The following is a 27,028-nucleotide window of genomic DNA, read 5'->3' on the forward strand; positions in this document are numbered from 1 at the left end:
TGCAGTCAACCCACAGCCACCAAACTAATGTAAGTGAGAAATAAAAATAATATAAAAATAATGCTGTTATAAGCCATTGAAAATTTTAGGGTCCTTTGTTACTGCAGCCAAGCCAACGAATACAAAGATCAAATCAAAAACAATAAATGGAAGATATAATAAATGCAACAGTCACAATTCCAAGTCCCTTTATTTATATAAAAGTATATTAAATAAATTATCTCAACATATACAAACAGAACAATATTACCTCTATAAATAGAAAATCCCCATATATAAAACCTTTAAAAAATTATATAAATATACACAATGTTGACCATATAACTTGAAGTACCTTAAATCATAAACTTTATGTAGTTGGTTTGTATAGTAGTCTTATAAAAATATAGTTAGCTATCAAGTGTTTAATCAACAGCATTTAAGTCAGTTAAAGTGCTAAACTGTAATGCATACTGGGAACGTGCCCAAAGGAGACGTCTTCTGCATATAACACATTCATGTAAAAGTTTGCTGATTGTTTTAAACCTCCCAAAAATCTCTTAAAAAAAAGAACCTAAACACCACATTTAAAAAGGATAGACATATGATAGAAGAGCCCACCCAATTTCCACTTTATGCACCCACATGGTTTGAAGTCAGCCTCTGGAAAGTTCTCAAAAATTCCACCCAGGATTTTTAAGGCATTTGTTCATTTGTTTTTGCTTAGATGACCTGGTTTCGTCTTGAGTGTAGAACATACAGTTTAAAGCATGATCTGTGCAAAAGGCGCCATAGTGTTAAAAAAAAGAAATTTAAAAACTTGGAATTGGTCGTACCGTTCATTACACTCCAAAGTGACTAGCACTGGTGGCAAAACCAGAATGCCTATCGTGAGAACAGTCAGATAAAGAACTTTCTTTGGGCCCAAGGGTCTCCATGCTCCAAAATATTCAGTTTTGTTTTCATATATTCTGTTCTCTTAAAAGTTCTTGGTCACAGTGCAATATAAACTCTGCAGAAGTTGGCAGCTCCAGCGCCGCTTGCTTTATGCAGCTCTGAGGGGGGAGTTCTCCTTGCCAGCTCGCCTTGCTCTGTCCTTCCTGCACTTGTACAGACACAGGGCCAGGGTGATGACGAAGATGATGACCACCAACACCACTGCTCCGACGATGAAGAACGTGTCTGAAAAATAAAAGGCACCAAGTCATTGTGGGGAGAGAGCTCGTATTCCATTTATCAGTGGACAGAACTAAGGGCTTAACTCCAAATTACACCACCCCACTTTTGCGTAATTTGAAATTTCTTTCCTCCACTCTTTCCACCACAATGCATTTGGGTTAGGAAAGAATTTGCCAAACCCTAGATGTTTTAGGGCAATTGACAAAAGCATTAAGTGGGCCATTTAGTAAACTGAATAAAGTTCATAGTCTAGAGAAGGTACACGGAGGTTGAAGTAAGAGCAGCTGTCAGAAACAAGTGGCTAAAAATAATGCTGACTTTCGTGGCAATGATTACAGAACATGAACACTCAGTGCCAAGAGACACCCAGAGTGCTACCAGAATTCAGGTGAAGAGAGATGGTAACTGGCTGGGACAATAAGAAGGCTTCCTGGTGGTTCTCAAAGGACACATGTCAGCAGACAGAGAAGAGACCTGGGAAGCAGTGCCCGGGATGTGCACGCAGACAGGGGCAGCAGGACTCGAGCTGGCTTTAGGAAGATGGATGTGAGGGCTGTGGGTGCAGGACCAGAGAGAAGGAGAATCCTTTCCTTCTGTCAGTGTCAATAAATGGAAGAGAATTTACTTTAAAGCATTTTTTAAATTTTCACATCTCTTCTTAGCAAGGAGCTAGGTCATCATTACTATCCTTGGACTTTTCATCCCTGAAAGTACTCAGGGAGACTCACAGGCTTTCAGCCTCATGTACATGTCTGAACACTCACAGAAGTTCCAGTTAGGAACCACTCCTCACCATGTGTGGGCCCCGGTGTGTGCACATGCATGGACACATGTACATGAGCATATGTGAGAGAACTGCTCCCTGCCCTTCATGGGTTAGACCTTATATCCTCTGTGGGTGGGAACAGCCCATTGTGGGTGTTCACAGCTGGTGCAGATGCTCCCCTCAAACCCCGAAGATTAGAATTTAAGTATGAAAACATGCCCAGAGAAATCTGTGATTGATGCTAAACCTCAAACATGACCGTGTGCCCAGTGCTCAGCAGAGAGCTTAGGACATAGTAGGTGTTGAAGAAAATACTTGTTACTATAAGGGAACAACACAAAAACAGTTCTAAATGCCTAAAATTATGAGTAACTTCCAAAGCACAAAACCAAGAAAAACCAAGACAGTTTCTCTCTGAACAAAAGTACATCCTGGTTCTGAGGGTGCAGCTGGTCCTCTGGAAGGCGTCTGTGCATCCCTGACACTCACCTTTGAACACACCTTTCTCAGGGCTAGTGCACTCAATGGCACTTTCTGGGCTCTTCTGGTTAGCTTTTCGTGATGGAATCACTGCTTGAACATTGAAACAATAGTCTTCTCCTTTTTCCACATCAATCAAAAACTCGTTAGTGTCTGTCTTGGCTGTTTTCTGTTAAAAGATAAAAGAGTTCTTAATTCATCTGGGCCTCAAGTGAGTTTTCTCCTTTACTCAGTCACTGTGGAGGTAAAAGCCCACATGGACACATCTGACATGCACAGGATTAGAAGTGGCTCGGCTAAACAGTTCCCCGTGATAACTGCTGAAGATGGTTTCTCCAAGACTAGAGCTATCCAATTTAGCACCTTCAGAAGATGTTTGCAGTAAGGAAAAAACGCATGATATATTAATTATTGAATGGAAAATGAATTTTGCCTCTGTGATCCTCAACAGAGAAAGAAATGTGAGACCTGACAGGAACTTTAGGGATTTTCTGGTCCAGCCTCTTGGCTGAGGAACCTGAGTATCCGAGGGGGCCCTGCCCAATGTCACAAGGTCGCTGAAAGTCACAGGTAGAACCAGGACAGTAGGAACCCCCTCCCACTCCACCACACTGCCCTCTCAACCACCCTGTTCTGCTATTTTTGAATTGGGGAAGAAGTGGGTTGTAAAATCAAGGTCCCGTGATTTAAAGCAAGTCATAAAAACAAATGAAAGAATCCTCACCTTTCCTGTACTTGAAGCTTTCCAATAATAAAGCGTGTAACTTAAGTCCTTGCCAAAGACATCCCGGAGGCTCAGGAATGTGCCATTCCTTCTCACTAAGGTCTGTGCATCCTGTACGGTCACATTCAGTTTTGTTCCAACTTGCTCAAAACTCTGAATTGTTGGCCGTCCAAGGTTTGCTAAAACAGAAGATAAACATTGTTGGAACCAAAGAACTCTCTATGAACTAGAATCCCATTTAGCGACCACAGTTCATAACACCTTGGTCATCCCTCATAAAACACCTGCAGAAAACCAGCTCCCCGGCGATAGTGAGCGAGGAGGCACCAGAACTGGGCCCTGAGACCTTCTACAGCAGGGCTGCCCAATGTCATTTTACATTTCCTTGTAGTCACATCAGAAAATGTGAAAAGGAACAGGTGAAGCTAATTTCAATAATATATTTTATTTAACCCAATATAGGAAAATATCATTTTAGCATGTAATCAATCTAAAAACTTTTGGAGATATTTTTCAAAATCTAGTGTGTATTTTTACTCTTACATCACTAGCCATATTTCTAGTGCTCAACAGCCACATGCAATTAGTGGCTATTGTATTAAACAACACAGTTGCACAAGATTCCATATTTTAGGTACAATGACTTAGGGGCTGTGGGAAAGCCCAGGAAATGTCCTTGGTACCTCGAGGAACCCATTTAATCCTTGGGACTCTGGAGGGTTCAGTGATTTCACGTGTTTTGGTTGAATGACAGTAAAACCAATCCCAATAATTTAATTCAAACGAGAGCCAAGTTATGCGTGAACATGTGCAAAATAAGTATGTAAAATATATTCTATCTTGTACCAAAAATGGATTTGAAATGGCTTACAAGAAACTCAAAGACTGTAACAGAAAATGCAGAGGATGCTGTCAATGGAAGGAGAAGGGCAGTCCATGACCCAGCGGGGTTCCCCGAGGTAGCTATGGATGCGGTGTTTAAACCCCTGGGGGCCCTGACAGACATACAAGTGAAAGGCAGTAAAAGAGTCTGAAGACAGATTTTGGCAAACAAGGGCTCAGGGAAGGCAGCCAGATTCACCTGGGCTAAGGCTACCTTCTATTTCGACCCTCAGAGTAGATACTAGAGGGGAAAGATTGGTTGACTGTCCCTCTGTCCCTTCTCACCCTCCCTGCCTGGAGAAACTATTCTCTCACTGGGTGGTCAGAGAGAGAGGTATAAAAGCGTCAATAGCATCACACTTTCATTTTGACCTTTCGTTCTAGGTCTTCTTAAAAGATCTTTGAAAATTTAAAGACCTTAAAAAGACCTTAAAAGATTTCACCCTTCCCACTGTGCTACATGTTTATTTAAAACACCTAGTTCAGAACCACAGTCATGACAAAAAAATGTAATCTCCAACTTGGCAGGAGTCCTGCGCATTCCCTTAGGAGATACTAAGGTCAGCTTACTGGAGCAAAAACTAAAGAGGAAAGCACTCTGCACTTTTAAAAACCAGCACAACGGAGGCAGACTGGGAGCTGGCTGGGCAAGCGTGGTCACAGCACGGGACTTGAAGCATGGACAACTGGTTGAAAAAGGCCAGCAAGCCTGATTCTGCGATCAGAGGGAAACTGGACTTTCCCTCTACATTTGTGACTATGAAAAACCATAAACCAGGCCTTCTGGTCTGATGATAGGACAGAATTTTTAGGATACTATGTGTGTATATAATATATGTAATATATATTTATATATATAAAATCTCATATATACAGATGTCAATATAATCTCTGAAATATATATGGAGAAACACTGAAACCCAGCCTTGGTGGATTTCCTAGTCTCCCCGCCCCATCCAGACTGTTACTGGTACGGTCTGGGGATAGGCCAGTGGAGAAAGTTACTTGACACTTATGAACTCCAAAGTTCACGCTCTGTGAACCTCCTACCACACCCAAATAAGTGAAGAGGGCTGGGGCACTTTCTGGTTTCTAAGAAAATAGATGTGGTTATGGAGAAATACTTTTTTATCTAATGGCACCTAGGGGTCATAAGCTCACAAGAAGATTCAGGAGCTTATAGCAACAAGAATGAAACCTAACTACTTACTCTCTAAGTAAGGTGTGAACTCTGGGGAGTTCCTGTACACCAGCTCCCCAGTGTAACTGGTGGCATTTGCAGCCGTGGAAAGGACCCGTGCTGTGTAGGTCTGCTTCACGTCTTTTACAATCTCATCGGTGAGGTCACACTCCGTGTTTGTTGTGGAGTAGCATTTGCTCTTCCAATTTCCTAATATACGGCTGAAGGAAGGAAGAGAAATGGAACATTGTGATTTGTATCCAACAAGACAGATGGCTTTCTGGCTGTTGTGCTGTTACAATAATAGCATCCACAACCACTCGTGAGCAGGCACTCCTATGCACTTGAGTCCTCACAGTAACCTCGAGTGGCTCTGTAATCATCTCTGTTTTCATAGGTAGGGTAACAGGCAAAATGAGATTAGGTGACCAGCTCAAAGTCACACACCTAGACTTAAAGCGAGACAGCAGTTTGTTGGGTCTGTGCTCTTAACCATTTTATTAAATATCTTTCTTAAAATGTAGATGGTTTTTTATTAAGGCCCAATTATTTATTACTTAATATATTCTATTTATTATATCACACTTTATATTCTCTGTAGAATATAGTCCATGCAGTAAGAATGAAGCCTATATAGTATGTTCTATATGTTACATTTTATCATGACAATTATTGGTGTGGTTATTTAACAATTATTGAATTAACTACATGCCAACTACTGTACTAGGCCCTTTGCACATGTTATTCATTTAAAAAATATATATTTTTATTGATTTCAGAGAGAGGAAGGGAGAGGGAAAGAGAGAGATAGAAACATCAATGATGAGAGAGTCATTGATCGGCTGCCTCCTGCACGCCCCCGACTGGGGATCAAGCCCGCAACCCGGGCATGTGCCCCGACTGGGAATCAAACCACAATCTCCTGGCTCCTACGTCGATGCTCAACCGCTGAGCCACGCCGGGCCAGGCCATGTTACTTCATTTAATGCAATCCTTCCAAGGAGGTACTGGGTCTTTTTTACACACAAGGATACTGAAGCTCAGATATGCTAAGTAACTACAAGGTCACATAACTAACGAAGTGAGAACTGGGTCTTTTCCTCTCATTCTACTATATGCCTCCCTCACTTTTACAAGATGTGAATACATCCCATTAAAGATAATAGAATATCAATGCAGGTAGTACCTCTCTAATAAAGTCTGAAAGACTAAGAGGCTAAAAGAGCTTTCTGTTTAAGACCTCATCGAAGAGGAAATGATTTAAAGAACTTCTATAAATATAAAATTATTTTAAAGGACCCAAACAATTCATAAATAAATGTCATTGCAACTTGACCCACACACTTCTGTCCCCTGTAAGTGGACAGCCACACTGCTCTTCCCTTCTCTTCAGCATCATCGACGGCCACAGCCCCGTCCACCATTTAAGACTATGTTCCAATCACACTTTTCCCAGGAATTTCCAGATCTCCTTGCTCAGATTTGATCTCTCCCTTCCTTGTTGTCCCCTAACACTGATATCTTCATTAAGAAATTAATGTTGAACACGGTCTGCTTGGTACCAAGGGTCCATGCCTCTGTGTTTGCTGTTAAATAGCAAGGCTGTAAGGCTTACACACAGCCAGGCCTTGTTGAGTATTAGATGGTTTGCATTAGCAGGTTAAATCAGGGAGAAAACAAGCTGAATTAAATAGTCCAAATCTATGCATAAGATCCATAAATACGTATTTTTCAAAAATCTGAACTAAATAACCAGATTAAGGTATGGGTGAACACACTCTTTGCCCTAAAATTCGCAAACTAACATTGATACAGAAAGATTCTGATTTCTTTGATTCCTCTAATTTTCTGTGATAGAAGTAGAGAGGCTGTCTTAACTCCAGAGTGAGCAAAATGCATTTAGCAGGTTAGTACTCTAGGGCAAAATTTAGGACAAGCACCATATCACCAAAACTAGTAAAGTTGGTGAAGTTGTGTGAAGAGGTAATGAAGGGGCAATTCTGTAGTAGGTTCCTCTGAACACTCTCACCAGCATTAACACTTTAAAAGCCTTTGAGGGTTCTCTAGGTATTTATTACAAAATCTCCTGATTTGGAAATAATAAAAGTCCTGCTTTCATTACTTAAAAATTCTAACAGAATCAAGACTCATCAATGGAGGAGCAGGTTGTTTTCTAGAAGCTTTGGAAGATCTGTTTTAGAATTCAAACATTCCCATGGAATCCATGTTACAGGTGATGTTGCACTGTTCGAGCCAATAACACTGTGCACCCCTCACTGAAACTGTTTCCAAATGGGAAAAATACAACTGGAGCTCCAAGTAGGGGCTCCAGGCCCAGCAGTGGCGCCCCCTGCTGGGGACAGGCCCGTAGTGGGTGCAGAGGAGCAGCAGATAAAGAGGAGGGCAGGCTAAGATGTTTTTTCTACAGAAAAAAACTGGGAGGGGAGGCAGCCCACTGAGGAGACAGAGCCTCACAGAGCAGCCTGAGGAGTAAGGAGACACTCGGTGCTTTGGCACCAACCCTCCTTCCTCTCCCAGCTATGGGGGCTCACATCAACTGTGGCAGACCCACCAGAGAAGGTGGTGGTGGTGGCATCCTGGGGAGACCTTGGTTCCAGACCTGGCTGGATGTTCACCATCAATGCACTCATGAAGAAATCCCTCACCTTCCCAGGGCAACAAGAACCCTGTGTCCGTGGACGCTCTTAAGCGGCAGCTCTGCACTAAGATGTCTGCACATTAGGGGCCCCATTCACTTTAAATAACAGCCTTGGGAAATCCAAGAGCTGAGAGTTAACAAAGGCTTATGTTTAAAAATCAGGTAAATCATAAATAGGTTTCCACATGTTCACTAAACATAAGGCTGAATTCATTTAGGAGGTAAGCATCCCTCCTAGAATGCTATTTTCAGTCTCTGGAAGAAAAGTGTCTACTAAAGTAAATGTCAGCTCTGTATTCTTGACTAGTGGAATCTGAACTGACAAATTTGACCATAATCATAATTATGACCTCAGGTTATGAAATTCCTTTCTCTTTCTCCCTCCCTCCCTCTATCTATACACGCATTTGTGCGCACGCACACAAATCCTCTTCTTTGCTGGTCGTGAAGTTCATTTTGAAAAGCAAGAACATTCCCCTAAAAGACCCCCTCCATACGAAGGAGTTGCATTCCTAATGCTACAAAAGGCTCGACACAAGCTAAACAAAACAAAACAGAAAGCAAAACACTTTTCATTTTAGACAGTGAAACTTCTGTGTCTTTATACAATTAGTGTTAAAATAATTTCCACAGCTGCTCTCCTCTAATTAATAAGATCTCCACCAAGCCTCCTAGAACCTTTCAGAAACCAGAAACTCGCAAGAATATGGTGAAAGCCATCAAGGAAGACACGTCAACATTAAGACTGAATATACTGAATTATGGACCCTTGGGGAGAGCTGTCAATCAGAGACCAGGTTAAATGAGCAGGGCAGCCCTTTCCCGAGGGGTGAGTCACCAAATTGACCTCCTACGATATCCTGTATGCAACCGAATTTTGAATTATAAGTCCAAGAATGAACACATCAAACATTGCTTCGGGCGATGTACATATCCGCACTCCTGCCCATCTCTTCCCTAGCGTGTTTGAGCAGGCTCACAGTCTAGGCTACACAAAAAGTTGCATGCGCTTAGGTGAGACTGTGTCTCCAGCAGCACATCTGTCGGTGCCAGCGTGGCCTGCTCAGGAAGGTTCACCTCTCCACAGCTCCCACTCCACTTAGGAATTTCCCATCACCTCCAAAAACAATTAAAATGTTTTATCAGGTTAAGGTCCGGAAATGTTGCAGGCTTAACAGAGTATGGCCCTGGTCAGCAAATTACCACGTCCTCTATTAAATATTCTCACCCATCAATCAGCTTTAAAAACATTTGTATTCAGCATAGGAAAGAAGAAACATCAAAAACCATATTTTTCTTTCTTTATATCTAGCTTACCTGATCTGAACAGTGTAGACGTGATTGATAGGTTTGGGTTCCCACTCCAAAATAGTCTTGAAATTAGTTGATTTCCAAGTTAAATTATATGCTACCATGACACCTGTAGCGTAAACAAAAGAGAAACAGCTCTTATTCCATCAACTTCTTAGCACACGATTTCATGCTGAAGGTATAAAACACCTTACTCCCCAAACATCACGATAAACCTCCCAGTAATTTTTTTCCAACTACAAAAGCTTCATTCCTGAATTATCAAGAGAAAAAAAAAATCTTCAAAATTTCCCCTAACCCGGAATTTCCTCGTGGTAGGATCTCAGGAAAGGGCCTTAAAGTTATTGTTTGGAATCACTCATGGGGGTCTCCTTGTGATAACCTGACCTGGAAGCCCAGCTCAGGGGTCCTCAGTGCCCGGGCCTCCATGGCCCAGCTGGGGGAGCACAGGATTCTAAGGCTGAACTCTGGCCGGGAAGGCGGCCGGGAAGGGTCTTGCATAAGTTATGGAAAAGGGCAGCTCCCCAGTGTGTGAGAGGAGTTGGGGCCCATATAATGAAATAGCCCAATCCTGACCTTTTCCATTTTTTTCTAAAATGTCCCTATACTGAAACTTCCACAGACACCCGGGCACATGCGCTCCTGTCACGCGGGGGCATGTGCACTGGTTAGGATGCTTCATTATTAAGGTCTGCTTTGCCAATGCTCGGCAGCTCAGCCTCCGGCCTGCCTCGCACACAAACAGGCATATTGGGGCACGGACAATGTACTATTTCCATCCAAGCGACATTTTGCAGTAGGATTGTCTCTCACAGTCTAAAACAAGGGCTGTCAAGACCAGACGGAGTGCGCACTTCACTCTTTATTAAGTGAAGCGCGCGCTTCATTAAGGGTGGTGTCCAAACCGCTGCAGGCGCGGACCCACGCGCCACCCTCAAGGTCACTGGGAAGCGCTTTCCCTAAACTTAAAGCTGGAGCCACAGATTCACTTATGCAGCGACCTGCCTCCCAGCGAGCATCCCTACAGATGCGGGAGGAACCCCCGGCGCGAGCCACCTACCCTCCAACTCGCCCAGGCCCCGGTTCATTCAAACGCGGGTCGGGGAGCGCGACCGAGCTCCGCGGGCGCGGGGGGCACCTCCAGGCAGAAAGTGCGCCCCCTGTCGGCCGGGACTCTCCCCCTCTCCTTCAGGCAGAGCGCCCCACGACTTCAGGGAGGCGGATGCCACTCACCTGACGCTCCGGCCGCCCGGACGAGGACCCAGCCGAGGAGGAGTATCCTAGAGACGGTGGCCTCGGGCCAGGGCGCCCGGGGTCCGGTGAGGGTCGCCATGACCAAGAGTGGGTGGTGAGGTCGGGAGGATTCGGCTGCGCCCCGGAGGCTGGGGAGGATGGGCTGAAGGCGCGCTCGGCCAGAGCGCGGGAAGGGACGCGGGGAGCGCGAGTCTGGGGGAGCCCGTGCGGGGCGCTATAAAGGGCCGCGCGGACGCCCGCGCCTCGGCGCTCCCGACTCCCCGCCCCTCCGGCCGCGGTGGGCGGCCCCGAAGAATCCACACCCCTGCCCCGGCTCCGCCCGGTAGGAAACTCCGGGACCCTGCAAGGAGTGATTCACCCGTGATTCAAACGCGCCGCCGAGCTCTAAGTTGCCCCTCGGTCGCAGGAGGCTCCAGGCGCCGAGGGGAACCAGGGCTCCCGCCCCTCCAGGTCCCCTGACCCTCCAGCCCCCTGGCCCCAAGCCATCGAGGCCGGCGACACGGCCGCGCAGCCTGAGTGGACAGCAGGTCTGTGGGGGGACGACGGAGAAGGAGCGTTGGAGGGAGTTCTTGGGGTGCAGGAGAGGGCTTCTTCCTTCCATTCGGGGACACTGTGTTGTCCCGGCCGGGCGAGCGGCAGCGTTTACCTAGTTTAATAGCAACTAGGGGCCTAGGCTCCCCTCGGTCATCGAGGGCATTTCCCCTCCCCGCCCTTGGCCCACGTTGGGGCTGAGCCTTGGAATCTGCAGCCCAGGAATCGCGCGGCGATGAGCAGGGTCTTGCACCCCGAAAGCAATGATGCCTGGCCGAGCTACCCCACAGGGCCCTTAGCGTGGATCCATAAAGGTGGTGCAGGGGCAGGTGTCTGCCCACAGGTCCGAAGGTCAGTTAGCCCCTGAGTGACTCAGGGTAGTGACCCTGGAAAAGCAGCCCCAGACCTGGCATTTTGCCTGTGGGAGAGTTCCAGGGTGACATCTGCAGCCCTGTGGTTCCAGAAAGGATTGTTCTCACATTGAAGAAGACATCTGTGGAACTGAGTTCCGCTCAAGTGCAGAGAAACAAAAAATGAAATTAAATGATGCAATCAGATTGTCGTGCCGCTAGTCCTAAATTTGGGGTTTTCTGAATTAGTTTCTGGCTTCTTCTTCTGGGCTCTGCTGTGACACGGTTAGGCAAGAGAATGTCCCCTTATTCTAGTGAGTGGCGTTGTACACAGGCTTGTCCAAGTACTTCCCAGCATTCGTTATTACTCTGTAGTTGCCTCCAAGACAGACTGGAGAGTTTTCCCAGGGACAGTGGTCTTTTCTTTCTCGCCTTCTCCCCCACTTTTTTTCCCTAGGGAAACCAGCCTTGCATTTTAGTGCATGCTGCACACACATTTCCATGTAGCCTGCTGAGCCATAGCATTACCCTCATTTTCAAAAGAAGCAAAACTTTGTAAAAAGTTTTAGTTTCTCCCTTTGCCTGAACTGAAATAGCACATCCAGGTTTAGCTCTTGCAGTCCTTCCGTCCTGGAAGCTGGAAGCTGGAAGCTGCACTTGCTGATTTCCTCTTTGAGCTCTCTTCCAGCTCTAAAACCCACAAAGTTTTTATTTGCAAACTAAGCACGTGATCCTCCTTGTTGCAGTATCTGCCTGAGTCCTTTTCCTTAACAGATCTTTATCCAGATGGAATATGATCTTTTTGTCCTCTGGAGCTGAAGGTAAGTAGGAGAAAATGTTACATTTTAATCAAGTGTGTCAGAAGACCCAAGGAATTATCACTCTGTCTACAGGTTCCATCTGGAGCCACCAACTGTCCTGAAATCAGAAAGGGCTTTAAACCATGTCAAGATCAGCAATTTGATAAGAAAAATGTTTTACATTAGATTGTGATGCAAAAGGTACCTTAAAGGTTGATAAATATTTATTTTGCACACTCACTAAAAGTATCGGGCAGAGAAGAGAGGAATTTCTTGGGTGTTTGCATGGATTTTGGAGTAAATATAGAATATTTACTAAAACGCTAAAAATTATTACTATCTTCAAGAAGAAGAGGAAGAAAATTTGCCATGATAAATAACATCTCATAGCAAAGTATTTTCCTGGTTGATCAGACTGTGGCCAGATGCTCAGCACTGTTAAAAGTACATTTCTAAAATTTCATGGTTGGTATTGATTGTACAGGAACAAACTGATTGTTAAAAAATTTCACTGACCTTACACAATTTTTTAACCCCCTTCAGTAAAGTCAAGCTTAGCAGTTACCAATGTTCCCTCCTATATGATACATCTTGGAGACTCTGAGGAGTTTGAAAAATTCCTGAACTATAATGACAACCAGGCTGGCCTGACCAATCCCTTTATGATTAGATATTAGAATGTCGGAGGGCTGGAGGGGACCTCACAGATATCCTTTTACGGATGAGAATCCTGAGGCCACCTGGCCTGAGTGAACCAGCTTGCCTAACCTGGAGTCAGGTCTATCTGACCTCAGGAGATTTCTTTCAACTGCCATGCTTTCTTCTATTCCCAATGCACGCAAGTACGACTGGGCCCTAAGCCCAGGCTTATTGTATTTATTTAGTCATCTATAAGCACTTAGCAGTGCTGTGCAGTTGGCGTGGAACAAACTTGCAGTTTGGGGAACTCGCTGTTGTCCAGCAGAAATATCCTGATGGTGGTTCCTTGAAACACGCATGCAGGGAGACGTGTAGGAGAGGCTGCGTTCGTTGCCTTTGCACAACCAGTGATGAAATGTGGTTGATGAGGAGCCGAAAGATGACTGGGGCGATGTTGCAGCCCTTCCTCTGTGCTTTTACAGTACTTCCCACCGGTTTCACTGACTTGATTTTATTGCGTGCTTCACTTGATCTTGACTATATTTGTTGTCTGTCTTCCCCCCTACAGCTCCTTGGGGGAAATAAGGAGGTGTGTTTTTTTTTCTTTATATTTCTCAACCCTTTGCACAATGACCAGCGCATGGTAAGCTTTTAGTACACTTTGAATCAAAGAATACTTTTGGAACCTTGCATGCAGCCAAATATTTTCATTAGTATTCTAGAGATGAAATTTGTCATTGAAATGTTTCTGTCTCAGGGCTGGTCAGTGAGTGTCCAATGCTCAGATTGGTTAGAAAATATAAATCCATTGTGGGTTTCAAGGCATCACTTGACAGCAAGCTCCAGCTGTCTAACTAGTGATTACTGATCCTTGCTACAGCCAGAAAATCTAATCAGCAGGAGAGGTAGCTGAAGAGCAGAAAACAAATGTAGACATTTGGGAACTGGTTAGCATTTTTGCAAAAGACTGGACTCTAGGGTGAGTCAGGAGAATTTTCAGCCACATGATGAAGCCATTGAGAGCTCTCCTTGAATAGCAAGGCTTAATGACTTTTCAGAATGAATTGTACAAAATATATATCTCCTCAGGAAAGGGTGATAGCAGGTGCAATTGAGAGTAGTTCATGTAAAACTATTACATGCATATGAAATAGCAAAAAGAGCTATGAAGCCATTCTATCCCAAATTCAGGTAAAAGGGAAAATATGAGAAAAGACCAGAGGGAATTAAGAGTGGGAACACAGAGTTCTGAGGGAAAAAAAGTGACTCAGCAGAACCTAAAACACATCTGGCAGGGTATAGTTAGTCATGAGAAATTTGGCAGTCATGATTATGCATTTTGTAAAAATAATTATAGCTAGTCCAACAGCTAACATTAAGGCCAAGATTAAATAGTTGAAAGCCCATACAGTGTAATCTATTATCCTGGTCATTCAAAATCCTTCTATTAAAGTTTAAAGAAAGCTTTGACAAATAAGTGATCACATAGCACCCATATACTGAAAAGTATAATTTTAGAGAAAAGGCTTCCAGTTGAAATGTTAGGCAAGGATTAGTATTTTCAGCATACAACTATCTTTATAAATCTAAGGCTTTTCAAACTACTTGTCACTTTCACTTTGATTAACAGTGAGCATTATTTTTATTCCCTACATACAATAGTGACAAAATAAATAAAAACATAAATATAATTTGTGTGTATTGTTTTAGTAACAAAAAGTCATTTAAAATGAAAATATTTAACTTATGTTTTTATTAATATAACACATATGATTTGAAAGTTTTTATATGGTATCATTTTATGTAAGCATCTCTTAATTCTCCATTTCCAAAACTCCTTATACTTGGCATATGTACTAATTTGATGAACAGAAATTGGTTCACTCAATAAATACTTGAATATCTACTTGATGCTGAGTTCTCTGCTAGATTCTGACTATACAGAATAAAACAGAGTCCTTTTCCTATGAGACATATCATCACTCCTATTTACTGTCTCAACTTTAATGGTTTGAATGATTTTCTGTCAGTATTCTGGGTTCTATATAAAACAATTTTAACAATAAAATTTATTAATAAATTTTATTCCATACAAACAAAGTAAGATTTAGGCGTGTCTTGGTTAGTCCATCAAACAAGTATCTTTAACTCAGAAAATTATCTGTGAGCTTGAAGTACATGGACTTCATCAATTTGAATGTATTGATGAACTCGCAAAGTTTTGCACATGGAAAGAAACAGTAAATCCTAATACAGAAAAATGATGCTATAAAAAGGCAAGTCTAACAAAAAATATAACTAAGCATGGAATTCCTCAGATAAAGAATTAAAACATTAGTGAAATAACCAATTTTAAAGCTTCGTATGTGAGGCTTCAATCTTTTTTACATAATTTATTTGTTGACATAATATAGCATAATTTGCAGATGCTCCAAAGTGTTATACCCATTCAGTCACTTGCTGCCTTTAATGGACAATATTCCATCCTATTACACCAACTCCTCTATCAGAACTTTCAAGCCAGGAAGTAATTCCTGGATAAAGGAAGTTATTTCCACACTGGAAGCATGTGAATAATGTTTGGCTAGTTGTAATTGCCATCCTAAACCATTACCCTTTAAGCTATGACATTATAGCAACTCAAAGTTCTAAATCAGCTACAAACAAATCATAAAATGACTCATATTCTCTATCATAAGGGAAGTAAAAGGAGATATACTATAGAGAGTGCTTGTGTTACCGTGACAGTGACTGGATTTTCAGAATTTGGTAAACTTCATAGACAGCTGTTAAAATGACCAAATAGAAAGGATTGGTCTTAAGCCTAGACCTTAATCTTAAGAATAATATTTGTTTTAGAGCTCCTATCCTTTATGGATTTGTTAACCAAGATCCTGCCTTATACAGGTTAATAAATATTTATTGAGAGATTACTATGTGCAAAGCAATGCTCCAGGAACTATTTTATGAGTTCCTTTTCTAAAACATCTTGGAAACTAGTCAGGGACAGCTCCAGGGGAGAAGGCAGTGTAAATGAAGTGGGACATGTTGCCCAGAGACTGCCCGGCACAGTGCCTGGCACATAGTAGGTCCTCTATATCCATAAAGCTTTGTTTAAAGATCTAAAAGGTACTTGGGACCTCCAAGGGGAGAGTTTACTTTTCAGTAGGGTGATGAAAGAAGGTTCCCTTGAGGAAAGCAATGTCTGAGCTGGATTGCAGGGGAACACAGGGGGAAGAGGTGGGCCAAAGGCTGAGGGGTGAGCAGAGAGCGGCCGTGTGTAATGGGTTTAGAGAGTAGGGGTCTTGTAGGTGAGAATTGTGGCTAGAAGCTGGAAAGATGCTTGTGGCCAGCTTCGTGGGCTCCACTAAGAGGTCTGAACTTGATTCAGCAGACAGTACCTTAAGAAGCTTATTTTTCTGGTCAAGGTATATCAGAAGAATTGAGTCAGGGGGACACATCAAGAAGCTAAGCCTCTGCCCCACATGGTGGCTGAGGCGTAGAAAGGAAGGATAGCTGTAGGGAGCAGTGTGAAGGAAGGAGCAGTAGGACTTAGTGTCTGAGCATGAGTGAGGCAGAAGGAGAGAGGAAATGAGGTCTTGGGACAGAGAAAGGTGGCCACACAGGTCCCGTTAGAGCCTGGAAGAGAAGGCTGGCAGCTCAATAATGATGAGTTCTAGGCATGTTGCAGTCAAAGGGCAGTGGACTTCCAGGGAAAATGCCCAGCACAGAGAGTTCGCAGTGGGGTGCCAAGGCTTGGGAAGAAATTGAGGCTGAGGATAGGGATTGAGGACCTTTTGCCTAGAGGTTTGCTCAAAGATGTAAATGTGAACAGTGTTTCCATGGGAGGGTCTATAGTGACAACAAATCCCTTAGCAAGCAACAGCGACCTGCTTAGCCTACCTCAAATTCAAGGGGAATGCATAGGGTATGAGCCTGGGAAGCTCACAGCCCAATGAAAGGGCTTCCGAAGTGAGGGCCTTTGAAACCGGGTCTCTCGCCCTTGCCTGCTCTCTCGCATCTCTTATTTCAGCTGATCTCCATTTTATTCTGCAGATGAACTCCGTGTAGTAGGGCCAGATGCTGCCAACAGCCCCAGAGCCGCATGCTCTCAGCTTCATCGCACCAGAGTCCAGACATCAGTGCCAGAGAATGACATTGATTGTCCCTGCTTGGGGCACATGCTCACTCCTGGGTCTGGTTCATGTGTCTAGGCCTGGTTGTGTGTCCACTTCTGGGGCCAGGGGGTGGGTTTGCTACTGGAAGGAGCAGGTTGATAAAGTTAGTGGCTTGACAGAAAGCAATAGATACCACTAAGCCTAGGACTGAGGCTGGGACATGACCATGTTATGCTGCTAAAAGACGAAGATAGCCCACGGAAAAATACGGAGGAATGTCCAAACAGATGGGGGTGGACAGGATGGGATCCTAAAGGTCAAACACTAAAGGAGGAGACTTTTAGTAAAAAAGACAAGGTCTTGGGAGCTGAGGCTGAGACTGAGCAGAAAACCAGTTACATGTATAATCTTAATGAGTACTAAAAGACCTAATTCCTAAAAATAACTGGGTTACTAATCTTGTTAAGTTTCTCACTTCTTTGGGTTAAAGCAAGATTGGCCTCTACAGTTGAATAGGGGAGAGATACATTAGGTTTTATCAGTCATTCAGATATTTCAGTAAATAATTATGGACCCCTACTCTATGTGCTAGGCGTGGTGTTAGGTGCTAGGAAACATAGAAATGAAGGCCTTCTTGCTCTGAAGGTTATGGGATAAAGAACATGAAACATACAACACAGCACAGTAAGTGCTGTATCCCTAATTCCATGAATGTTTATTGAGCATCCACTATGTGCCTGACCTGTGCTGGGCACCTGGGGGATACAGGGCTGTTGAAGGTGCAACCCTCCAACTGAACAACAGCCAGAAGCCTGCACTTACCCTCTTATCACATTCATTTTCCTGAATGGAGTTTACTTCTGATGTCGTTTTCTTCAACTCTGGCCTAAGCATCATGCAGGTGGGGATGTGTTTGCTTTGTTCCTACACTGAACACCAGTACCTCTAATGCTTAGATGCTACCATCAAATATTTTCCAAGAGAATGGGTGGTAAACTAAGCATAGCCCTGACATGATGTAACTTTGAGAGAATCCAAGAAATCTGCAGAGTAGCTTTGTCCTGTCTACTAGCCTCTTTTATTTCCTTTTAGCTGATGTCATGATGCCAGTAGAAAAGCAAATGATATTTTGGAAATATTCAGTGGCCCTCAGGAGCAACCTATTTCTATTATTTACAAGCAGTAAAAATGGCCATAAACTACTATTCTAGCATCCTCTAGGTAGTAACTTAGTTAATCCTCAGGACAACCATATGAGAGGTAGGTAGAATTTTATATACATGACTTAACCCAAAGCCCAGAGAGGCTAAGTAACTTGCCCAAAGTTACACAGCTGGGAAGTGACAGAGCTGGGATTTGACAGCAGGCAGTTGAGCTCCGAGGTGCGCCTCCCTAACTACCAGTGGTAGCCACCCCCTGGATTCAAGTCCCTTTTCCCTAATGTTCCTTGCCTTGTGAAGCTGGCCCTCTCTGAAGTTCGAGGCTTCAAAATAAGAGGACTTTCCAAAAGAAAGCCAAGCCCAAACCTAGTCTTATTTGAGAATAAAGGGCTCCTTCTTTTGCTTTGTTTCTAACTCATGCAGTCTTTAATGTTTTTCCACATCCAGATTTTTCCCTCTCGAGAGCAGAAAAAATAAAAAAGAAGATTCTACCTGAACATGGCTTTTTTTTCGCCCTGACAACATGAAATAGATCCTCCTCAGCACTTCTATCATTCGCTAAGAAATAGGGGCCGTGGTTACCATGAATAAACCAGAGTTAGGTTAGAAGGGTCTTTCTGTTTCACTTCCAGTTCATGGCACAACTGAGCTGATGAGCCAGTTTGACCCATAATCACCTCCACCTATCCATCGGTCTTCCACATGCCTTTTCTCCCTTAAAAGGTTGTGTCACACTTGTTACCATGATACAAATGTCTGGGCTCATGATGGAACTTGTTGAACAGCCAGTCACTGCCTTTGTGCACAGAGTGCGGAGCCATTGCCACATCGCATTCAGAGCATCTTAGGAAAATGTTGCTGGTGTCTGAGAACTCATGACTGAGGTTGGTCCCAGGGAAAATCACCTGGGCACTTTTCCTCCCTCCCATCAGAAACATCTTTGTCACTTGGCAGTCAGGTTCCAATAAACATTAGGGCGGCCATGAGAGAAGAATCCCATGGGGGCAGCAGTTGAGTTAGTGTGTGTGATGCTAGGGAGCTGTGGGGGGAAATGCAGAGAGCTTTATTTTTATAACGGAGAGGAGCTTGGAACTGATTGTATGGATACGAACTACAAGTTCTTACCCGCTGCCTCTGAATATCCCAAGAGAGAAAGGAGCACCTTGTCCCCGTGCCTGAGAAAGTCACATTGCCTCCACCGACACAGGGCCGAAAGGTCACCCTCTAACTCAGTTCTACCAGGCGGTACTTAGAGATTCTGATTCCCAGCTGCTTTTTAGCCCGGGGGTAGGAATGTTTACCATAACCTCGTGCAGTGATGGGTAACAATAACAAGGTCTCATCTCCGAGGTCCTCTGTCACAGAGAGTTCCACCCACTTTAAGTTTCCCGAGAGAAATGCTCCCTACATTGCAGCCTCAGCTCTGGCCATTGTGTTCTTTCTCCTAGTATGTGGTATCTCCCCACGGGAACCAAAACTTATTTTCATGGCTGATATATACTCATATTGAATAGTTAATATTTGCAAATTTCTTATGAAATTTTTCACTTGACAGTTATCTCACCCCTGCACTTACCCTTGTCTCTGCTTTGATCTCTAACCATGGTATGTTGTCTCTGACACCGGCGAGAAGATCGGGTCCCTGGATCTCTGACCCGAGCACTTTCTGTTGCTAAGGCAGCGTGCATGCTGGCTCTCTCCTTCCCTCTGTGCCTGTGACCTGTTGGGCAGGGCACTTATTCTCTAAGTCAGCATTTCAAGGGGATTAAGGACAAGTTAAGCCTTTAATTCAAATAGTTCAGTTAATCCCAGAGAAAAGCACACTGGGTTTTGAGGCCTTATGAATAGCCAAGCCTTGAAATCCTGAGTGGTCATGGAAATGTGGTATGCTCTCCTTCCACATTTATATGTTGTATGTGTGTACAGTGTGCACACGTGTGTAAGCCATCTGATGTCTCAGGGTTTCAGTTCCTCTGAGGATGAAATGGGCACAATGAAACAGTGGTCCAGAGCTCATCTTCTAGATTTTGCTATCTTAGAGACTTGGACATGGGGGCCAAAACTTATTTTCATGGTTGATATATACTCACATTGAATAGTTAATATTTCCAAATTTCTTATGAAATTTTTTACTTGACAGTTATCTTCTATGGATTATAGTTCCTAGTTTCTGTGAACATGCTTTCTAAATTGACTTAGTTCAAAGCATCAAATGTTTCCAGATATAAACTGGTTATGAGAGTTTGAGACCAAATTCAGACCTATCATTTCTTGGTCACTGGAATTAACTCAGATATTAGGGGCCATTTGCTTGTAAGTCTGTTTATTTTATTTCCGCCTTAGCACATGCAATAATTATGGTTACTGTAGCCATAACACTGCCCATGATTACTGAGACCCAGCCATGCAGTCGGCACACAATGAACGCACTGCTCTCAGAGCAGAAGAACTTAAGCAGGTACACCTATAGGGCACATCACACAGAGGGGACAGGGCGGGTGATGTCCTAGGGGAAGGCAAGGTGGCAGCTGGTTGTGTGACAGGCTCTGCACCTGCTGCTCAGTGTCCATTCCTTTCCGAGTTCAGCAGGGATGTACTATTCTGGGCAGTGCCGTGGGAAGGAGAGAACTTGAGAGGGACATCTCAGAGAGTAAGGCACAGAGCAATTTTCTGGGACTCTCCTATTTGCCTATGAGACTCTTCCAAGTAAATTCACCAGATTCTCCCTTCAACCAAGAGATTCTGAAACCTCAATTCTTCAAAGCCTTCTTGATGATACTGAACAAGTTACCATGGTTTCCCCCCAGTACCCACTTCCTAACATTCGCATCTCCTCTAAGTGCCAGCCTAAATGAGTAGGTTTCTCTTTGCCAATACTACTTCAATGGTAATCGTTTTAACAGCATTGATAAACATTTCTGCCTAGATCATTGTGATTTGGTCACTAATAACATCCCGCATGTTTTGAGTGCTTACCATGTACTAAGATGATATAATTTACTTCTCGTGAAATTCCTGGGAAGCAAATGCTATAATTTGCCCCTTGAGAAAACAATTTTAGCATCTAAAGTAACTTGCTCAAGATCACACACTGGGATGTGGCAGAGCTGTGGCTCGAAGTAGGTTGTTTGGTTCCAGAGCATGTACACCTGACCAGCACCTCACCCTGAGCACTCGATATGCGTCAGCTCAGGGTGAGGTCCTGCAGGGCACCAGAAAGATCAAGATGTTCCTGCTGAGGCAGGAGAGTAAGAAGCTAGGGAAATTCCTTGGCAAGTGGAATGGGGAAACTGAGACAGAGAGCTGAACAAACGGGCCAAGCAATTTACAGCCAGATACAGAAAGTCACCTCCCTAGAGATAACATCTAAGCCTCAGTTGTAGTTCAGCTCCTGACCCAGAAAAGCAGCAAAACCAGGTGGGTGACACCAGGACCTGCTGTAATGACTAATGACCCCCTGCCCCGGTGCTGACCAATCAGTGGAGATTACGACCCTAAAAGCGCACACCTAGAAAAGCTTGTGAGTATTCTACTGAGATCTTTTCCTGAACACCTCCCCTAAACTCCCAGCCTTTAAAAACCCTCAAAACAAAGGACCCAGCTTGTCTTTCCCTCCAGGGAGTACACTGCGCCTTTCCTCTCCCCCTCTTCTTCCCCCTGAGGGATGCATCTCTTAAACTCTAAGGGACCCCATGAGACTTGCAACCAACGAAGCAGTGGGCAGCAGCAGCTCATCCTGGGTTAACCCTCTGAACCTGTCTCCAAGGCTCCATTTCTCTGACTTTCCAGTGAGCTGACAGCAGCCCCACCTAGGCTTTCTCCTCTAGCTTCTTCTATCCTAGGCCCATCCTTGTTTCACTGTCCCCAGCTTTAGGAAATGTCCTCTCAGAATCGCCTGGACTGGTGTTATGAAATCACCAGTCCTGCATGAAGCCAAGAACTTACACACTGTAGGCCAGCCCTAGGCAGCCCCGCTCAGGGCCAGGTCCCCTTTCCGATAACACCGATGCCTTCAAGGGGGTTAGGGCAGGGAAGGCGGAAGTATGTGCTCTAATATAGAAGACACTGTGCTAAATCTGTGACTCAAGTAGAACAAAGTGCTGCAGAGGCCAGAGAAAAGAGTCATCATTTCTGGGTGGGGAACTTGTTTATCTTTTCTTTAAAAAATTTTTTGTTTCTAAATTTATTGATTTTAGAGAGAGAGAAGAAAGGAGAGCGGGGGAGAGTGAGAGAGAAAACACACACATCGATTTGTTGTTCCACTTATTGATACATTCATTGGTTGTTTCTTGTGGGCCCTGACTGTTGATCGAACCTGAAACCTTGGTGTATGGGGACGACGCCCTACCCAGCTGAGTTACCCAGCCAGGGCTATTTTATCTTTTCAATCTCATCTGGCTAACTTGAATTATTGTATGTTAAAATGACAACCCAGACTTTAAAAACTAGAAAAATGCCTTTACAAAAAACAAAACAAAACAATAAAATGGTTGTATGGCTTTAAATAAAATTCCAGAGCCTACTTTCTTTTCATTAAAAAAAAATTTTTTTTCAATTAGTTTACATTCAATATTATTTTGCGTTAGTTCCAAGTGTACAGCATAATGGGTTGTCTAATCATATACTTTACAAAGTGTTCCCCTGGTATTTCAAGTATCCCCCTGGCACCATACGTATGTAATAATATTATTATTACAATATTATCAACTATATTCTCTATGCTGTACTTTACATCCCTGTGACTATTTTGCAGCTTCCAATTTGTTCTTCTTAATCCCTTCACCCTTTTCACCCAGTCCTACAACTCCCCTCCCCTCTCGCAACTATCCGTCTGTTCCCAGAGTCTATTTCTTGTCTGTGCTGCATGGTAAGAGGTAGGCAGGAATATTTGGATGCCCTCCTGTCCATTTTTGTTTTTTCTTGTATCATCTATTCTCTTATTCTCTCCAAGGGTGAATTCAACTTGCTCTAACAGCTAACTTGATTAACTCCTGTGGCATTAACCTTGATCTAACATCTTTTTAAATTAAGGCTGAGGAGGGCAGGTCCTGCCTCCCATACCTGTTAAACTACTCCACTTGCTTTAATCAACAAGCCAGAGAAGCAAACAAAACAAAAACCTGCCCAACCAAGTTCAACCCCGGGCGGTTGCTGGATTTCTGTGAAGTGTTCTGACTTGGTTGCCCTAGCCAATGACAGTAGCGATGCTGCTTTGATCTTGTGGAAAAAGCCTAAAACTTCACTGATGTCTCCAGGTGCTGAAGCGGTTAAGAGACAAAATTCAACTGAGTAAATTTGAGTATTTAATTCGCTTTATTCAATGATTCGTGAATCAGGCTGCATCCCATCTAGGAAATAGAAAGGAACTCCAAAGAGCTGCAGAAGAGAAAAGGGTTTTTAAGGCAGAAATGGGGTAGGACAAGAAAGTCATAAACAAGGGAGAGGGTCATTTGGGGCAAGGTCACCTGTCTTTGGGAATTAGGCAGATTATCCCACCACTGCTGGCCAGGGAATTCCGGATGGACTGGGTAACATTACATTCCCGGGAGAAGCTGAAACGGTGCTTAGGGTAGGTAGTAAATCTCGGTTTGCTGATGCGGGGCAATATAAGTGATTCCATTTTGGGCCTGTTGTTTCTTTTCAACAAAAGCAACGAAAATCCTTAGACAAGTGTTATGATCAAAATGCTGATTTATAACAAATCTGGGTAGGTGAACTTTTTTTTCCAGACAAATTCACTTAAAATGAGGCAACAGGAAGCCAGGGAGTGAGGTGGGCCAGAATGGATGAGCAGCGCTACTTCCTGGGCAATCCCTCTGGGCTGCAGGCTGCAAACCTGGCTGGTGTGGAGGGTGGGAAAGCCCAGTAGGACTCCAGCAAACTTATCTTTTCTGGAAAACACAAACAGATTGAGAGCTCTGCACAAATTGCTACATGATACCCAGCATCCTGTGATTGAGTAAACAGGCACCCTTGACTAACCAAGGCCCTCATGATGCTTAAAAATTAATTTTTCCAAAGCAAACAAAGGGAGCAAAGATTCTGCACGAAGTATATCCAGGCTTGGATGTGATTTAGTTTCTGTTGCGCAACAGAAATGTATCTTAACTTTTAAGACACAGCAGTACCATCCCAGGAATGCAATTCTGGGCATAACAGCAGGAGGGCGAATATCTTGAAAAACAAATCTTATTTTTCCTTATGAGCCCGAGGGAAACATGAAAAAATGCAAGGTTTACAATGTAAGAAATTAGTTCAGATCAGATGTATCTTTCCCCCTAATTATTAACAAGTCAAAAGGTAAATTATGGTACTGGACTAGTTAAATTACTTAGGTGATTTTTGCAAATCTTTAATATAAAGGAGAAAATTAGACTAAAATATACTGGTGTCCAATCCTGCCCCTGCCAGATGGGGAGAGATAGACTGTGAGGCTTCCCTGTGGGATTGCCTTGAGCCCCTGCAGAGTGGCTCAAGGGCCTGTCTCCTGTCTGTCTGTCTTTTCTAAGGTGTTTACTCAGCTGCTATCCTGACTAAACATCTTCTTCTTTTTTAGTCATTCTTTTAAAATTAAGACTTTATTTAATAGAGTGGAAGGTACAAAGATTTCCCATATGCTGCCTGCCCCACACATGCACAGCCTTCCCGTTATCAACGTCCTGCCCCTGAGGGGTGCAATAGTTGAAACTGCAATGACACATCGTTGTTACCGGAAAGGGGACCTGGCCTTTGGCAGGTCTGCCTAGCGCCAGTCAGGAATGTAAGGGCTCTTGACTTTGTGCATGAAAAATTTCACAACACGAGTCCAGATGACTATGAAGGAACATTTATTAAAGCTGGGCACGTAAAACAAGAAAGGGCTTAGCACAGAAGCAGCAGCAGGAGATCCTAAACTGGGCTGCCCTAGCTCTCTGGGAAGCAGAGAAAAGGGGGCCTTGGCATCGGGTTCAGGGGTTAACCTGGGACGAGCTGCTGCTGCCCATTGCTCCCCTGGTTGCCAGCCTCATGGGGTCCTTTAGAGTTTCGGAGATGGCCGCCTGTGGGGAAAGAAGAGAGCAAAGGGAATGGCAGGAAGTGCTCCCCAAAGGACACCCTGGGCCCTTTGAGGCTTTATCTCTTTCTCTTTCTCACAGGCAGGAATCTTAGGGGAGGGTTTCAGCAGAATATGAATCCGTTTTTTAGGTGTGCTCCTCCAGGGCCATGGTCTTCACTGATGGGTCGGTGCTAGGGCAGGGGGTCGTCAGTCACTGCAGCTGGTCCTGGTGGTGCTCCTTTTCTGGGTCTGGAGCTGAAATACAACCGAGGCCTAGATGTTATTTCTAGGGAGCGGACCTTCTGTCTCTGCTGTAAATTGCTCTGTCAGTTTGTTCAGCTGTCTCAGTTTCCCTTCCACTTGTCCTGGCTTGCTGGCCTGTCTCAACAATGACCCAAAGTCCATAGTTTACATTACAGTTCACCCCTGGTGTTGTACATTCTGCGGGTTTAGGCACTGTATAATGACATATATCCATCATTAGGGTATGATACAGAGCCCTATTCACAGAAATATGACAACACTTCACGCTAATCTTCCTATTGGTCTAGTATGTGTGCTGCCAAAGAGAACACTAAACCTCTTTATATGAGGCAAAATCAAAAAGGCGTTTCTCTGTTGCAAGTTAGCCCTGAGCCCTGTCACTGGAGGGCTGCAAAGCTGGCTCAGGTTGTCTTCCTTGGCCCTGACCAGCATCACCACTACTCTGCCCTGGAGAGGAAACTATTCTCCACCCTCTGCACAAACTCTGGAGGATGCAGGTCTCTGGCAGCAACTTCCAGATTAGATATTGCATGAATTGGCCATTTCTACTATGCTGAGGGCAGGGGCAACGCTTTTTAAGGAAAATGTTTATTGCTGTAGCTCCAGTTCAAGGCATTGAATGAGCACACAATAAATATTTGTTGAGTTGAACTAGGGGGAAATATCTATGTTCTTTATAGTAATATCTCTATTAACGAAGCAGTTATGTTCCTATTGCATGTTTAACTGCCATCAATGTGTCTACCATAGCTTGAATAAGGTTGAGAATTCGCTGTACCAATACCCTTGCCAGGACACTCCTTTTCTCCCTCTCCTCCAGATGGGATGGACTGTTTGCTTTGGCTCACACAAAGGGCTGTGTGTTCCTATTATTTGTCTGTTTTTTATCTGTAGTGTTTAGAATAGTGCTTGGTTCATTGTGGGGGTTCAATGAATTTCTGTGAAATGAATGAATACATGATGGCTACTCACTCCAGGGACAGGAGGGCCTTGCATAGCTGCAGCCTGGGCAGTGCCTTCCGCAAACCTGGACTTAGACGCATGAGATCCAGATGTACAGCCTTCCTCCCTCCACCAGAGCTGGGGCTCACTCTCTCCTGCTTCGGCGGCTCCTTCTCCATCAGCTGCTGCTTTCAGTCTGCTTCCTTCTAGACCAGCTTTATTACAATGACTTGTATCTACAAGAAGTTAGCTCTGTGCTGCTTCTAAGTCTTCTATTTTGCAAGCCAAGCATGCATTATTCTTTAATACGTCCTTGGAGTTTATGCTTCCTGGATTTTAGCTCATTTTTATGGCTTCTTCCTCACTTTCCTCACCTTCCAGTGCTTTAATATGTTTGATAATCACTTTTTTGAGAGATGAGCAGAAGAAAGTCTTTGCATGCTACTTACCCCTCTTTAATCAGGGGCCTGCAGCAATACTTTCCATCTCTCCTTTCCCCATCCCATCCCACCCATCACCACCTGGGCAGCCTAATCACCACCGCATTGTTGACTTCTGCATAGTGCGAATTTGCCCTTAGATTCAAGACTGATCCTTCTTTGTCCAGCCCTATATGGTAGGGAAATACATTTCCCAGGCTCCCTGGCCCTTCAGCCTCTAAATTCAGTTATTGGTAGGAACTGGTACAAGACTGGAGGGCAAGAGGAAGGGAGAAGCCAGGGTATTTCTCTCCATCTCCAACCCCTTATTCACTGCCTTTGCCTGTCGAGCAGCCTG

At 44.0% G+C, this 27,028-nt stretch overlaps 1 protein-coding gene and 1 long non-coding RNA gene across 2 annotated transcripts in view; one reads left to right on the forward strand and one right to left on the reverse strand.

Annotated features, from left to right (window-relative positions):
* F3 (coagulation factor III, tissue factor) lies at positions 1-10,493 on the reverse strand. Its single transcript, XM_016209835.2, has 6 exons — positions 10,394-10,493; positions 9,167-9,269; positions 5,221-5,411; positions 3,129-3,307; positions 2,414-2,573; positions 1-1,161 (listed from the first exon to the last, which is right to left on the reverse strand). The coding sequence occupies exons 1-6, from the start codon at positions 10,491-10,493 to the stop codon at positions 1,025-1,027; spliced, it is 870 nt and encodes a 289-aa protein (XP_016065321.2). The 3' UTR covers positions 1-1,024.
* Positions 10,376-27,028, forward strand: part of LOC107534674 (uncharacterized) — a 27,643-nt gene continuing 10,990 nt past the window's right edge. The window contains exons 1-2 of the long non-coding RNA XR_001602958.2: positions 10,376-10,435; positions 12,082-12,116. This is a non-coding gene — a long non-coding RNA (uncharacterized LOC107534674). The remainder of the gene's footprint in view (positions 10,436-12,081; positions 12,117-27,028) is intronic.

Source organism: Miniopterus natalensis, chromosome 9, assembly GCF_054644295.1.
Source record: "Miniopterus natalensis isolate mMinNat1 chromosome 9, mMinNat1.hap1, whole genome shotgun sequence".
Lineage (NCBI taxonomy): Eukaryota > Metazoa > Chordata > Mammalia > Chiroptera > Miniopteridae > Miniopterus > Miniopterus natalensis.

Coding starts and splice junctions, on each gene's coding strand:
- F3 (XM_016209835.2), bottom strand. CDS start 10,493: ATGGCGACCCTCACCGGACCCCGGGCGCCCTGGCCCGAGGCCACCGTC. Junction 9,270..10,393: donor CCGGGCGGCCGGAGCGTCAG/GTGAGTGGCATC, acceptor TTTACGCTACAG/GTGTCATGGTAGCATATAAT. Junction 5,412..9,166: donor GTCTACACTGTTCAGATCAG/GTAAGCTAGATA, acceptor TCCTTCCTTCAG/CCGTATATTAGGAAATTGGA.